General features: G+C 32.0%; 1 protein-coding gene across 3 annotated transcripts; it reads left to right on the forward strand.

Moving 5' to 3' along the window:
* The first annotated feature begins 8,862 nt into the window (after positions 1-8,862).
* On the forward strand, positions 8,863-16,499 carry LOC109802194 (uncharacterized). Of its 3 annotated transcripts, none has more exons than XM_020363440.3 (14): positions 8,863-9,118; positions 9,196-9,247; positions 10,654-10,760; positions 11,481-11,519; positions 11,655-11,747; positions 11,845-11,961; positions 12,310-12,405; positions 13,164-13,277; positions 13,555-13,608; positions 13,812-13,859; positions 14,630-14,780; positions 14,991-15,156; positions 15,596-15,665; positions 15,744-16,499. In XM_020363440.3, exons 3-14 carry the CDS (start codon positions 10,695-10,697, stop codon positions 15,990-15,992), a joined length of 1,263 nt encoding a protein of 420 aa, XP_020219029.1. In that variant the 5' UTR covers positions 8,863-9,118; positions 9,196-9,247; positions 10,654-10,694; the 3' UTR covers positions 15,993-16,499. The 3 variants fall into 3 exon arrangements, with proteins under 3 accessions (XP_020219029.1, XP_020219030.1, XP_082929078.1); XM_020363441.3 differs by having other exon boundaries at positions 9,218-9,247; XM_083072952.1 differs by having other exon boundaries at positions 8,863-9,247.
* Positions 16,500-16,868: the final 369 nt, after the last annotated feature.

Here is a 16,868-nt window from a genome sequence, read left to right on the forward strand (position 1 = left end):
GGGTTTAATTAAGTACAAAATAATTTATAGTACTTCTATACTAATATACTAGTAATAAATACAATATCAATTTTTTGTGTTACAACTTTTTATTTTAATTTTATTATAACTTTATCAAGGATACAAAATTAATTTTAAATTTTATAGCTAAATAATTATATAAGAATATTTGGTGAATCATTTTTAAAAAAATTAAGGATGTAAATGAACCTAGTAATTTAAATAGAGTTGTCTCTCAATTTTTGTGAGAGAATAAAAATTGTCACTATATCATCAATTAATCTATGGCAATATTTTTTTTTGTTTTTTTTTACACATTATTTTTTGGTTTAATTTCTCTGCACGGTTGTTAGTAAAGAAAAAAAAAAGTTATGTTATCAATTAATTAAAAAATATTATTAAAATGACTTTCATAAATAATTATTTGTGATTAAATGATAATGTAAAAGTCTTACATTGCATATTGCGTAGATTATATACTGAATTTTCAGTTTTTGTTAGGGGTGTGGATAAAATCGAGACCCGAACCGAACTTGAAAAATTTGATAAAAAAATATTATTTTTAGGTGAATTCGGGCGAGTTTTACGGGTAAATCGGGTTAAAATTTTGATTTATACGGGTTATATTAGGCGGATTCGGTTTTAAATTTTTAAACCCGCTAAAAACCGAACCCAATCGAAAATGAGATAAATTTATATTTTTATTACTTTTGTATAATTAAACAACAATGCTCCAAATTTAAAAATCTTTATTTCAAGTATAATATAGTTATCAATTTGTAATTTTCTTTTTCTTTTTCTCAAACCTAGATAATCAATTTCACAACACACTAGTCTATTTTTAGATTTTTCTTTTTGTTTCTTTCTTTATCTTTCTTTTTCATCTTCCTATCTCTATTTTGAGTACAACTTGTGCGACAGTGGTTTCTTATAGATTTTGTAATCTAACTTTAGATTTCTTTTGCATGTAACAACTATGAATTTTGTTATCTTTTGTCTTTGCTTCTTTAGTTTGTAAATGTTTCATCTATGAATCTACTTACATCATCTATTGTTACCTTCATTCTATTTTTGTACACTGTTTTAAAAATATTTTCTTACCGTTTTAAGCTTCACCTTCGTTAAAATAACTTGGTCCACAAAAAATCTCAAACTCGATTGTACCCACCGCCCAAATCCGAATCTGTTGCAACCCGAACCGCCTCAAATCGAAAGCTCAGTCAGTCGGATATGGGTCACATTTTTTCAAAGTCGATTTATAATGGGTTGAACATTTTTCATCCGAACCCGCCCGTTGCCCACCCTAATTTTTGTCCAAAACCAACTTCTAGAAATTGAAAATCTTATTATTTAATTATAGATAAAATAATTTATTTGGTTCTTATACTTGTATTACATTTTTGTTTTGATGTATATTTAGAAATTACATATTTTGGTCTCTAAATATGTGTTTTTAATTACATTTTAGTTTATTTCATTGAGTCTCATGCAATGTCGTAAAATAATTCATGCCATGGCTATGAAAAGTACTATCCTTCATTTGATCAAAGTGGTCTTTAAACTTAAAATAAATAAATAAATAATAATAATAATAATAACTTTTTTTCTAGAATGTGTTTCATCAAGTGTTTTAAGGTAGACAAAACTAGGTGCATTCATCCCTCTTGGAGTGCTTCATTCCTTCGGTGTTGGTAATCTCATTTTGTGTCCAAGGTGGTGGTAGATGAAGACAAGTATCTCGTTTTAAGTATTTTGTTTTTAGGTAAAATAGTCAATATTTAAAAATGTTCTTTTTTTAACCACGATAGTCACTTGTTGAAGATATTAACAAAATGACATGGTCATTGGTTATCGTACATAAGAAAAGATAAAATATAACTACTAAATATGATATAGATGAGCGGTCATTGGAAGAGATAATTAAGATACTTAAAAATTTGGGGATGTAAAAAATGTGTTTATAATGTTTACCGTAAACATAAATTAGACTTAAAGAAATAGTTGTTAAAGTGTGGATTGGTAAATGAACAATGGAATTTGCGATGATTATTACAAACATTTGTATTACAAAAGTTAGTGCAAATGTTGTGCTTGCAACAAACATGGGAGTTATTTTGATTGTGAAATATTTGAAGATGATGGTTAAGAAGTTAGTTGTTGCGGTTAATTACATATCGAAAGAGTTAATGGGCAAGTTCATCAACTTAGCGAAAGTCTTATGAAATGTAGTTATTGGCAAGGTTATGTGTGAGTTGGAAGAACAATTCATAGGTCAATATTATATTTTTTTCCAAGTAAGTCAATTTTTGGAGACAAAAATTTTTGTCGTTAGAGAAAATTGCAACATTGTGCATTTTTTTATTAATATTGTTGATTTTATTAATTTAAATATTATTGTGATTAGTTGATTAGTTGTTATGAAACTTTGAGGATTTATGAATCTTAATAAGTTTTGTTGTTTATGAGTTAATTTAAGTATATGTCAAGGTTGACCGGTTAAAAGAAGATATATAAGGTTTTTCTTAAAACGTGGACTTCATAAGTTTATTTCTTTGGAAAATTTATAGAGAAGTTAGAAAGAAAAGCTTTGGAACTCGAAGAGAATCATCTTCTTTTTCGCCTTTACAAAATCCCTCCACCCTTCTCTTGAGAGTAAAATTGTTGTTGTTGGAGATTCAACCCTCCTAGAGTTGAGAATTAGAGAACTTAGAGCAAGTGTACAAAGTTAATCAAGAGGCTTTATTTTCTTCCTTCCCTTGATTCTAGTGGATTTAGAGATAAGGGGAGCTTTCTAAGTTGTTGGATTGTTATTGTTGTTTCTATCCCTAGAATCATCATTTTATAATTAAAATGTTGAATTGAGATAGGATTGAAAGTTAAGTTTGTTGAGTTTTGGGGTTGTTTTGTTCTTATGAGAAGGAACTTAATGTTCGAAGAGATTGTTGGCTATGTGTTGAAATTTGTTGCATATATGAGTTGTGTATGATATGTAGTTGTGAATTCTGGTGTTACATGTTGATAAGTGCTAGAATTTAATGAATTTTATCTTTTATTAGGCACTATTTTTATTAATTATATATATTTTCATTATATATTTGCCCCTTGTGTTGATAATTTAAGTATGAGCATCAAGATAAGAGAAGGAAGAATGATAATATCAATTTTCTCTCTAGTTTGCCGAAAAAATTTCTAAGTTTCATTACTCAAGCCTTGAGCCACTGCTGCAATTGTGGGTTTATGAAGCTTAAACAAATTCTTGGCGCCATGGCTCCATATCAAGACTGTAATGGTGAAGCAACAGAAGCTCAACAGATTCTGGGTGCCATATCACCTAGCCAAAGCTTGAGTTGTGGAAGTTTGAAGTTGATTGGGAAATAGGGCATTTCACCATTGCAACAATGAATCAACGCTCAAGTTGTGGAGCTTGCTTCAATCTAAAATATTCTCCAATGTTGCAATCCACCGTAGCAATGGGAGAAAATTCAGATTTTCCTTTATTTTGAAGATCATATAAATACCTTTTGGGAACAATAGAAACAAGAGGAGAACATGGGAGGAGAGGTGAGAAAGAGAGAGAAAATATGACATAAAGGAGATTTGAAGAACAAGATTGCTTGGAAACAAGGATCATTAATTATTTTTCTCCTCTTCTAATCTATGGGTTGTATATTGGCATTCTCTTTGACTATGCATAACTAAACTCTCCTAGTTGGGATTGAGTTTATTTGTCAATCTTGATGTAAACTCTTTCAAGTTTATATATGTAAAATTCAGTTATTTAAGGTGGTGCTTGATTTTATGCTTAATGCTTCTTTTGTATGAGTTTGATTTCAAATATAGTTGGAAAACATATTTGTGATATGAATTGAATCTAAGCGCTTGATGATTATTTGATGTTTAGGAATAGCTTCAAATTCATCAATCAACAAATCCATGAACTTAATGTAAGAACATTAAATTAATACATTGAGGGATCATGTGTTGATTTAAGGTTCTTAGTGTTTCAAGTTTGAGGAATCAATTTGAATGAATATTTGTGGATTGGAACCATAAATGTGTGAATAAATTCTTATAAGAAAGAGTAATGTCAAGTTTTATAAAATGAATATCAATCCCAACATCTTTGAAATATGAATTTCTTCTCAATCCTACTATTTATGTTAGTTGTAACTCATTTTAAGTATAAGGAATCACAATACTTAATCCTTGTATCAAATTCGTTTTACAAGTTGATAATAGCCTATTCACATTTTAATTGTCTACAAATCTTTGAAGAAGATATTTGATCTATACTACTTTTGACTCAGTACACTTGTTGAATCAGAATATTAAGACATGTTAGGGAATTTTTTAGTTTTAGTTGGATTAAGCCAAAATGTGAATCTGCCAAGTATAGAATTCACCACACCCTGGGTGTAACTTCAAGGCATTGGGTGTGATAAAGGCTAGGGGCTTTATACCTCATTAAGGCAGTGCGCAAGATTGGTAGTGTCAAACATGAGTTAGAGGAGAGTTCTCTAACTTAGTCTTGTCGAGCTTGAGGGGTGTCAGAGGCGTACGCCCTTAGAGCTATCTAATTTAGTAACTTTAAGCCCTAGTTGAGTGGCGTTAGACGTGATCAAAGTAGTAGTTCTCTATTTGGACAACGTCAGGAGCCAATATTGTGTTGTCAATCATGAGTCAAGCAAAGACTTTTTGCCTGAATGAGGTCAAACGTGAGTTTGGCCATGTTAGGCATGATTAACACATGGACTCTCTACCTCATTTATGTCGAACGTTGGTAGTTTAGCATCAAGCATGGGCAAGTTAGAGGTTCCCTACCTTAATAACACCAGGCATTGGGAGAGTGGCATCGGGCATGAGTTGTTGAACGAAAAATGATTGATAATTTGGCTAAGTTTTGAACATGTATGTGATAAGTTGAAATTACTCAAATGTTGCATGTTGTTGTATGATTCTAGTTCATTAAACATTGATCTAGGATGATGGTTGTTGACATTTAAGTTGTTTAAAGTTGCAAGTTGAGAAGAGTTGAAAATGTAGTAATGTTGCATGATGTGTAGTGTTGAAATTAGTGGTATTAAGTATGTTTAAGGCATGGTGTTGAGTTGTGTTGATTGTCCTAAAACCAGAGGAGAGTAGTTGTTTTGAAAAAAATATGAATATTCCTTATGGAAGACCATCCTTGAAACTTCATGTGGGACCCATCACTAGGTCTATGGCTAGGAGATTGGAAGATGATATGGGAGCTAACACCCCTAGAGACATGTTTCTTATAACTAAAGAATATTGATCATTCTCATAAGTCTTGTTAGCATAGAATTTATTTTTATTCCTATTTTTTCCTTGTCTTTAATTTTCCCATTTTTTACCCTTGCATTTTGGGTATCTTAGACATAGGATTTATTTTACTTGTATTTCTTATTTTACCCTTGTATTTTGGGGTATCTTAGTCATATGATTTATTTTCACTTGTATTTCCCATTTTACCTTTGTATTATGGGGTGCCTTAGATTATAGGATTTTATTTTTGGACTAGGGTATTTTATTAAGGTGAGAAAATAGGCCTAGATGTAATTTTTGGTGGCATTGGATTTGTTTTTGGACTTGGCAAGGCTTAGGCCCAAGTGGAGGACACCTAAGTTGCATAGTCTTATCATGCACCTAGATGTAGCTTAACCAAACTCAAAGATTCCATCCTTGACCACCAAGTAGCATCTAGGGTTAATTTAGGTTTCATTTGAAGTGCATTTGGCTTGCATTTTTCAGCCAAGCACTCTCAAATGCAACTCTAAATGCTTCCTCCCTTCTATAAATACCCTAGGCTATGCAACTTGTAATCACTTTGAAATTTATGATATTGAGAGTGCCTTTGAGCCTTAATATCCTTCCTTAGTCACCTTGGTCAATCCGGCCACCTCTTTTCCTCATTTTTACCGTGAGTGTTCTCACCTTTAGGAGTGACCTTCATCCATCAATGAAGTGAGCCAAAAAAACCCTAGAGTATCATTCTATCATTTCATCAAACACCTAGCCTCCATAAATACCATTCGATCATCTCCATCACCAAGGCTAGAAACCTTGAGTTCCATGATCTAAAGAGTTCGATTTTTCCCTCTTTGATGCAAGTGCGAATATGGTGTTGTAGTGCTCTACAAGACTAGTTGTTTAAAAACCCTTAATAAAAAGTTGACTTTTGAAGTATAGTGTTAAGTCTTCTCTAGTCCTTAGTTGATATAGTATGAGTCAATCAAGCTATACTAATTATAAGCAACTAAATGTAGATCTATATGGGAGTAAGGTCGAGTCATACATGTATGAAGTAATCAAACAGAGTAAGGTACAAGGTCGAGAGTCAAAATCCCTAGTTAAGTACTGAAAGGGGCGTAGTATTTAGAAGATAATCGATGAACTAATTTCATAATAGGTCAAAGTTGTGGTAGGTTCACACATAAACTATCCTAGCCTTGACAAGAATATTGAACTTTCCAAGTTTAAGTGGCGAAATTCAAGAAACTATGTTATGTTGTAAATATTCATCCAAATTTGTTGTTCATCTAGAAATCCCAAAAGGATCGCATTATTAAGTTGGTCTGGTAGGGTCAAGTCACTTAAATTGTTCACCTTTATTGTAAGAGATATCTTAATTAAAATACGTGACAACGCATTATGTTGTTGTGTTGATGAATGGTAAAGTTTAAATCTATTAATATGTGGAAATATTGTTTAAGTTGTTGAGTTAGTTAAGTCAAACACATGAATGTGTTGTATGTTGTAAATTACATGTTGATGTTGGTAGTATAATTGTATTTTACCTATATACTTGTTATGTTGTTTTCTATAAGTTCACCATTGCATGTTTTCTTATGGCTGAACTGTGATAATTACACTTGTTATGAGAGCATGACAATATTAGGCAGGAGGTTGAGCCAATTTTAGGAGGCATACTAGAGAATGATGATGTTGTTTGAGCTACTCTGATATAATTATTTTTTTTTGTAGTTGTTACTTGATCGACAACTATGATTTTATGCTTTTAGTTTGAATTTTGTTGTAGTTATATATATATATATATATATATATATATATGTGTGTGTGTGTGTGTGTGTGTGTGTGTGTATAATATTTTTGCATGTATATATAGAAATTGCTTGCATTGTAATCTTAGTTAGTTTTTATGTTTTATATTGTCTTGGTTATTGAGTTGTAAAGTATAAGAATTTATCAAATCGTTACATTTAGATGTGTTTTTTAACAGTTTTTCTATTGAAGACTATTTTTTTTTTCAACTAGTAGGAAAAAAGGTATTTCATGTGTATACTGTATTAAAAAGAAATAATTATTTCTATGAGCAATTATTGTAGCTTTAAATAGAATAATAAAAAAAATGAAAAAATGATACATGTAAAAATGAAAATCAAAAGTAATTATCATAAAAGGTAGGGATGACAATGTGATTTGACCCTATGAGTCAATCTGCCAACCCACTTGGTGGATTGGGTTAGACAAATAAACCCACCAACTTGCCCAACCCATCTTGCCCAACTTGTCAACTTAGTGGATTCAACTTGTCAACTTGGCGAGTTATCTTGTCAACACTTTTTTTCATTTTATTTTTTTTAAAGATAAATTTGGAATAGATTTATATTTGATCAATGTTTTTATTTTATAATTTACCTACTTTCAAGATACTTATGCTCATTATATATGAAATAGAAGTATATTGTTTTAGTCACATGTTTTTTTTACTAGTATATTTTCATATATAATATTTTTTTTTTTAATGTGTGTGTGAACCAACCCACATTTTTAACTGACTAACTTGCTAAAGTGGACAAACCCATCGACTCATTACTAAGTGAGATGAGTTACATTTTTAACCCAATTTCTTTGGTAGGTCAATCTATCCCACACTATTTTAGGTGAGTTAACTTATTTTGTCATTTTTAATAAGAAGTATTCCTAGGTAAAAAATTGTCTTTCTTTTTTACTAGGAGGACAAAAACACTCCATAAAAAAGAAAATAAATAAATATAAAATGATCCATTAAAAAAATGAAACTAAAATCAGTTATTAATGATATAGATAAAAAAAGCTTTGGAAAGAGCTTTTGACTTGTATTTAAATAGTTGACATGGTGGTAAATAATTTGTCTTATTTTTTATTAGTAGGATAAAGATACTCTATAAAAAAAATAAAATAAAGAAAAGAGTGATCCATTTGGAAACCAAAATTAATTATTAAATTAGATTTTTTTTAATAATAAGTATAAATAAATAAAAAAGAAAAAGAGATATTAAGAAGATGATTTTAAGAAGTTGTAAAAAAATAAAGAAAGAATACAATGGTCCATTTTAAAATTAAAATCAAAATCGGTTATTAAATTGAGTATCTATACTAATAGGATTTCTTCATTTCATATTCACTTTTATATTTTTCATTTAGCCTTTAATAACTACACATTTATACTAATCTATACTAATATATAAAGGGATACTCTTTTTAATAACTACCTTGGTCTCCACAATTTTTATTAAATTTAAGAACTTAAAACTAATAGATTAATGATAACACTAATTAGATTAATATACTTTTATTATTTAATTTTTATTTTTATTTTATTTTATATAAATTATTTTATTTTTTATTTATTTTTTAATAACTATTTTTTTATGAGTAATTTTTTATTTTTTTTAATACAATGTAGTTACGGAGTGTTTTTTTTTTTTTCTAGTAACCTTTAATAGCCATAAAAACTATCAAATTTTTTCTGTTTTTATTATTTATTTACTTTTTTTTTAACGGAGGCATATATTGCTTTTTTCTTCTACTGCATATAAGGTAATTTGTCCAAATCTATTCGTCTCAGTTCCACTGATTTCCATCTCCACCCAATAAAGAAAAAGAAAAAAAAAAAAGAAAAAAGAAAAAAAGCGTGATTGATCACGGTAACCATTCAACCCAACCGATGTGAACCCTTTTCTCTCTTTGTGCTGAGGAAACCAAACCATAATTCAGAATCGTGGTGAATTTTGTAGCAGAGAGACAGAGTGGCGGGTTAAATAAACAACACTGCCACTGCCACGGTTCCAAATCTCATTCATTGCCAACAATGCAAGTAAGCCACGTACTTTCAGATTGACGCAACATCATCATCATCATCATCATTCTCTTCTGTTATGTACACTCTAAAAGTTTCCCATAATTCTGCTCTCAGATCTGACTCACTCGCTGACCACGACAAAAGGTGATTATTTGATCTGATTCAATTCCGTCTTTTTTTGCTTTGCCCAGAAGCTGGTTGTTGGAATTTCCAAGGATGTAGGGCTCTGTGATTCATGGGTGGTTCTCATGTTTTGATTTTGATGGCTTTTGTTTCGTGGGATTATGACTTTGAAATTGATTTTATTGTTGTTGTTGTTGTTGTACTTTGTGATGTGATTGCCCGTGGGTGTTTGTTTGGGTTTGAATTTGTTAGTCATTACTCATTAACTTTAAAATTTGTTGAGGAATTGAAATGGAGATGGATTTGCTCCTGTTGCGGTGCGTGCCAATTGTGTGAGTTTTTATTTTTTCTTGATTTTGATGTGAGGAAGCTTAAAATTTATTGAAGGATTGAATGTGATTGTACTTTAGTCCACGCCAAATTTATGAGCTTTTATGTGGGGGCGTTGGATTTTGGCATTTATAATGCGGGGGCCTTCTTTTTGGTAGCTAACTACCCTAATTTCTGTGTGTTTTAGTATATGAAAGCCCCGGTTTAATTTTTCAAAATTGATAACAATTAAGAGTTTCTGGTTGGATACTAGTTGTACTGCTGTAATTTTATGATTGCAGTTAATCATTAGAATGTTAGGAGATGTGACCATATAGTCCATGCTGTATACACAAAAGTTAAGGACACCTACTTTGCAAGTTGCAACAGACAAAAGCCTTTGTTATGTTTCTGAACATAATTTAGCAGTTGAAGGTTAAGTACAGTGAATTGTGATATGATATAAATGGAGATTTCATTCCCATCTTGTGTTAATGTGTGCCAGGATTCGTGGGGTGAGCGGGTTACTCTTGGACAATGTCATGCATAGGTGCTAATGATCTATAAGCAAGAAGTTATTTAGCTTTCGAAGAAAATATAAAGCAATTTAGACTGAACTCTCTGAAAAGTGAAAACAATGTAGATGAAGAATTTTAGCAATGATTGTTCATTGTCATGTACGATAGAGCTTAGAGTGTTAAATGCTTGTGGTGGACTGTGGTGTGAAACTGAAATCCCCAAGTATTTTTTGAAGATGATAAGGCCATGCTTTTTTTCGTTTTTATTTGCTTAATAATGATCTCTTTGGGAGCCTTGATCGTATGGTCGGAGTTGTCATCAGGTGACGTGAAGGTCACACACAGGTTTGATTTGTGGCAAGACCTTTATTCCTGATGAAAAAGGACCCATGCAGTGGGCCTGACCCTTCCTTAAAATCCAGTAATAGTGGGAGCTTTATAGCACTAATCTGCGCTTTAGTAATGTCCTTTTCAATTTCATAGAAAAAGGGAAAAATTAATTCTGTTTAGCTACCCCTTTCATTGTCCCCAAGATGTTATTGTGCTTTCCTTTTATTCTTTCACATTCATTTTGATTAACTATTCTCATTTGTTCTGCAGAAGCACACCGATAGGTCCTATAATATAATAGCACTGACATAATGAAGAATATAATTTCACCTGTGCAAAGTGCTATGCCATCTCCCACTTTTCTTTGGAGGTTCAAGGTCTGTATATCTTACACAATTTGCATAAGTTCAGTGCTAGGTACCACTCTCTTCAGGGGGGTTTATTTTTATTATTTGTAGATAAACTAGAAGGCTTTGAGCTGGCTATCTTTTTAAATGCTTCTTGGGTTTAAAAGAAAGCCGAACAAAATGGTATATTGGTACTGTTCAGACTTCACAGAAGCACTCAAGAAAAATAAAAGAAGAAAGAAGTGGGAAAAGAAACCAAACACACCCCTTTATGACAGCTGTAATAATGACACTGATAGAAAGTTTCTTTGTAGTTATTTGGTCTTTGTTCATATTAAACCTGCTTGGATCTCTCAAAGTTCAGCCATATATGTTCTCTCATCCTCACTTTGCAATTTATTTATTATGCCTGTGCTCATAGATATATGCACACCTTTCATTATAATTTCTGATTGTGGAAAATTTGCTGCAGTATGTTTTGTCTGTAATTTTGTATCTTATTGCAATATGTGTTATTCTAATGTTCCTTTGTAATGTTAGGTGAGTTCAATTTCAATAATATATAAATAAATTCTCTTGCACAGACCGGAATTTTATGTTTGTGCAAGTGTCTGTCAATTTAATTGTATTCCTTTCATAATTGGATATCATTCTTTAATTTCTTTGATTTTTGCTCATACTGTATATGAACCTTTTCTATATATATATATATATATATATATATATTTCATTTATTTTTTTCTTTTCCAGGTGACACTCTTTCTGATTTGGGGTGTTACTTGCTGTAAGGTAAGAACCTGTCTTTTCACTTTTATAATATTTATAAATTTACATGGATGAAAAAGAAGATCTCTTGAGAAGACCTCTTGTAATTTCCTTGTGTATTCCACACCTAATATTTGCCTTTTCATGATCTTAAATCAGATTGGTTGGGATTCTGTCATGAGAATGGATGCAAATTTACGAGACCTGTTTTTATATGAGGCATTTTTGTATTACAACCCTCTCCTTCTTGTGGTGAGTTGGGGGTTAATTCTCCTCTACGTGTTGTACATTATGCACAATTTTTATGGAATTTTACTTGATGGTTTTTGTTGTTACTTTGCTGTTACAGACTATGATGGTTTGGCTCTGGGGAGTAAATTTGTGGGTATTTCTGCAATCAACTGTAAGCTATGCTAAGGTTTTTGATCTTGATCAAAACCACCTTACTAACAAAGAGATATGGAAGGTAGCCAGGTTCTTTGCCTTCTTTTTGGAGAAAACATTATTCAATGCAAAGTGGAAAGTTGTTTGATGTTTTTCTTGATTCTTGATTTTGAAAATCAATATTTCAATCATGGATTTGTCTGTATCTGGTTCTTTGAAAAAATATTGCTATATTTCATTTTACTGGTTATAGCAGCCTTGTCACAATAAAGAGATAGTCCAACCTCCAATCTATGTTTCTGCATCAACTTTAATTTTTTACAGTAAAGGATCTGGAAGTTGTGTCAATAGCATGGATTTGTGCTGCTGCTGCTATACAGACCCACTATGCATGGTTATATATTAACTTAAACTCTTATGCTATTTTCAGTGTAGCACTTGGATGACAATCATTGTCCCTACTAGCATGACTGCTTATCTCTATCTCTATTCTCATGGGGAAGTATCATTGGCTGCATCTCAACCAGTTTAGTATCTGCTCTATTCTTTCCTTCTAGCTTTCTCTATCCTCTCCACCAGTTGAATGTGACTGCTTTGAATATGATATTTCTTAAATGTATGTGTAATTGTCATTTTTTTTTTTGTTTTGGCACAAAGGGGCTTTTTAGTTATTCTTAGAATTTGGATTTTGGTCTAACACAATCCCAAAAGCTAGTTCCAGAGGTGAGGGTTTCCCCCACTTGGATACATTATGCTGGTCATATTATTAGTCCATGTAGGATCTTTAACACTCTACTCACGTCAAAAACTTCACATCTCGAGCATGAAATTTGTGAACTAAACATATACGAGTGATTTAATAACCACTTGATAACAAGTGGCATGATACGCCTAAACACATATGTTAAGTTAAGGTTTGATTCTATCTTAGAATATTGGTTTAACCCTACTTAATCCCTAAAGCTAGCTCAAGAGGTGGGGATTTGTCTTAGAATTTGGGCTCAGGCCAAACTCATCCCCAAAATCTTGCTCAAAAGTTGGGTTGCCCTCCACTTATATATTGCTATTTAGGCTATATCACTAGCCAACGTGAGATCTCTAATAGTTATGATTTCATGTGGTAGCTGATGTCTTAAATTATTATTATTATTTTTTTAAAATGGCCATAAGCAAGTCTTCCTATATTCCAGGAAATGGATTGCTTTCTGTTCCTGTGACCCTTTCTATGAGAATCATTTTGTCTACCATTTATTTTGATCATCTGACATATGTATGATATTGCAGGTGCTTCTCTACATTCTTGTTGCAGTAATCTTGATCTTTCCCTTTGATATTTTCTATTTGTCCTCTCGGTACTTCTTTTTGAGGACACTATTTCGGATAGCTTTTCCTTTACAGGTAAGATTCTTGACTGTCATGGCTGACATGTAATTTTGAGTGTTGATCTGCATTTGGGTTCCTTTTACAAAGCACCTGAAACATCCAATAGTTGTGTTTTTAGTTTTTTGATGTGAATTTACAAATCTGAGGGCTACTAGTTTGATTCAATTGTTTTGATATTTTAGGTTGTTATTTTTACTAGTTTCTATAGGTTTGTTAGTTGGTTTTTCTCACGGATGACATTTATATAGCTTATAATTTTGTCTTACAAATAATGGTTCTTTTCTTTGTACAGCCAATATCATTTCCCGACTTTTTCGTGGCTGATATTTTAACCTCCATGGCAAAGGTATAGTAATATCATAATAGCCCATTTCTTGGTGCATTCTTCTATTTACGTGATAAATGTCAATTTCTAAGTGCTTACTGATTTGATAATTTATTTGAAAAAGAAACAAAAAAAAATTGTGCTGTGATCTTTCCTGATGTTTTTTTATGTTAATAATCAATTCCTTTTTCTAGTTGTTGCTTCTAATTGTGCATGGCATACAGGTATTTTCAGATTTGGAACGTTCAGTTTGCAGAATGGTAAACAGACAGGTATGGTTTACCAAATTGTCTTTTTCTTTATATTGTTTGTAACTTGTTGATCTCTATTTTGGTTCATCTGTATTTTGGAGTTAATCTGTCTTCTGAGTTGAAATAATAACCTTTCTGTAATATTGTGACAAAATTTTAAATTTACAGAATGAGCATATGAAAGTTCTATATTCCTGTATATGACTCATTAGACCACTTTGAAATTTGAAGCATTCAACTAAAAGCTTCACACCCCTATTTTGCATGTGCACTTTTCTTTTATCATTGATGTTCCTTAATGGTTATAATCTTCTCATTTGCACTTAGATCTTTTTGATACAATTGGTGCCAACCTAGGTTGTATGCGGTAGATTCATCAAAACTAAGGATCTTTTATATTCCCTTCTCATCTTTTTGTTTTAAAATCTGTTTCTTAAAGCCATTCCACTTTACTCCCAAATTCATTTCTCATCCAAAATATATTAAATTTTTTAAAGCTATTTCCATAACAAGTGTTTTAAAAGCCAAAAAGCACAAACAACTGAGATGTGTACTCACTCTCTACTGTTTTCTTCAAGTGCTATGTTCAAGTGATCAGGGGACAAACTTTTAGAAAACAGAAATGTCCCTCAAATTTTAGAGAACAAAAAATTGTTTCTGAAAGCAATAAACAAACATGGCCCAGTTTTCCCCTTCTCTGTCATCTTTTGCCTGTGCAAATTTATGCGTTTCCTTCCATATTTTGATACAAGGACTTGAATACAATATTTTTTATTTTTAAAAATATGCAGGTTGCCACAATTGCTTGGCTTGAAGCTGATTCAGTTTGCGGTGGTCACTCAGTTGCAATACCAATAGTCCTTGTTCTTCCTTATATATGGCGTTTATTGCAATGTCTTCGCCAGTACAGAGATACCAAAGAAAAAAATTGTCTCTTCAATGGTAATTGCTCTTGGTAACTTTATCCATTGCTTTCTTGAAAGTGTAACATGTCCCGGTTGGGTGGTTGTCCTGAAAGTGCAAATGCTTGTCATCTTCTAAGGCACAAAAATTGATCATCTCGTTGCTTATTTAAAATAATAGCTATGAACTATGATAATTGTGTTTGCTTGATATCCCAGTATTCTAACTCCATTTGCATTTGTTTTCCAGCTTTAAAATATTCAACAGCAGTTCCAGTAATTTTTCTTTCAGCTCTTAAATACCATGTCCTCCATGAGAAATGGACATCTCTTTATAGGCCATTGTGGCTTCTCTCAAGTGTCATTAATTCCCTCTATTCATTTTACTGGGATATAACCCGGGATTGGGATTTAAGGTACCACATCTATAATCTTTCCTTTTCAGATTGTTAATAACATACCTTGCAGTTTGCATAGGTACAAGTATTACATCTACAAAAGTTTAATTTTTAAATCTTATGATAATTTTTTTTTTTGAAGAATGTTTGAATCAAGGTTTAACGGAAGGGGCTAGTCCCTCATAATGTTGTAAACTATGGTTCTAATCTTTGCTAGGAAAGGTGCCCATATTTAGGGTCATACCGGTGAGAACCAAAAGAAAATGCACCTTTTGGTATAGACTACAGATATTCTTTATCGAAAACAATCCTATTTAAGTTGGGTGATACTGTTATGAGAAATAAAAAATAAAATGCACCGGTGTCTAGATGCTAGTTTAATGCTGTACTATACTTTCTATGACACAATGATTTTGCTTCATATCAAAATTTTTATCTTTTTTCCTTTGTCTTACAGTGGCTTTTCTCGCATATTCAAGTTCAACAAATCAAATTCAATCTCCAACCTGTTATATGGTAGACAATGGGTAAGAAGCTGAAGCATGTTATTACAAAGATGCAACACATGTTCATTCGACCTTACAGATCTGATTTCTGATCTGCAGATATACTATTGGGTGATCGGAAGCAACTTCATTTTGCGCTGCTCATGGACATACAAATTATCAGCCCATCTCCGCCATAACTACCTGACAGTGTTTACCATCACTCTTTTGGAGATGTTCCGCCGCTTCCAGTGGGTATTTTTCAGAGTCGAAAACGAGTGGAACAAGATCACGCGGTCTGGTGTTCAACTCACAGAAATTCCAAGAGAGGAGGACAAATTGCTAGGTTCCAACATTCATGATGTATAGAGAATCTCAAGCCAACCAAATTTTGCCAATATCTTCATATCAGCAACAGGTCTAATTCAATTTTTAAGCTAATATTAGTTCTAATCCCAAAAGCATTTTTCTTCATGTGTTCCTGGCCAACCAACATGAGGGAGTTTTCATGCACATGCATGGATGTTTGAGACTGAGATGTAGTTGATTCCATTGCTGAGCGGCCTCAGCTCGACCGTTCCATTGTATGTTGTGTAGCTTCATGCAAATATGCTTTCTTCTGGAATGTGACGAGATTCTGTTCGAGTCTCACAAGTTCAATGAAAATGAGGAAGCAAGCATGCCATTGCATGCACATGTTCACTTGTACATTAGGAGCTGCAAGAAGTAGTACTTAAGAACAATGGTGGCCAACCATTTGTTTTGTTGTTCTTTAAATTAGATAAGCATTTGTAACAAGAGAATGGACACAAGTTTTGTTTGCTTGCTATACGAGAGTCCAATATACAATTTTAGTAAAACAGTTAAATCAGTTAATCATAGATGTCTTAAGTTTGAGGTGTAGATCGTAACAGGCTTAGGAATGAAATGCTAATCGGTAAAGGGGCCTAATGGAAACAGAGTTAAGTAGAGTAATTAATAGTGAAGCAGTGTCAAAATAAGTGAATATCATTACCCAAAGGAAAGATGATGAGCTGAGAAGAATAATACACAAAAAAAAAAAAAAATGCAATGAAAACGTAAATCAAATTTCGTTTTATTTTTCATTAGTTCTCGTTGGAAGGCATATTTTGTGTCTTCCGAGTCACTTTTTTGTTCTATATATCACAGGTAGCGTTTATTCGAAACGATCTTGTTTGAATTCATCACTAGTAACTTTACATTATCTAAATTTACCTAATTTAA

The sequence above is a fragment of the Cajanus cajan genome, chromosome 4 (assembly GCF_000230855.2).
Source record: "Cajanus cajan strain Asha chromosome 4, NIPB_CcT2T_4, whole genome shotgun sequence".
In the NCBI taxonomy this organism is placed as follows: Eukaryota; Viridiplantae; Streptophyta; class Magnoliopsida; order Fabales; family Fabaceae; genus Cajanus; species Cajanus cajan.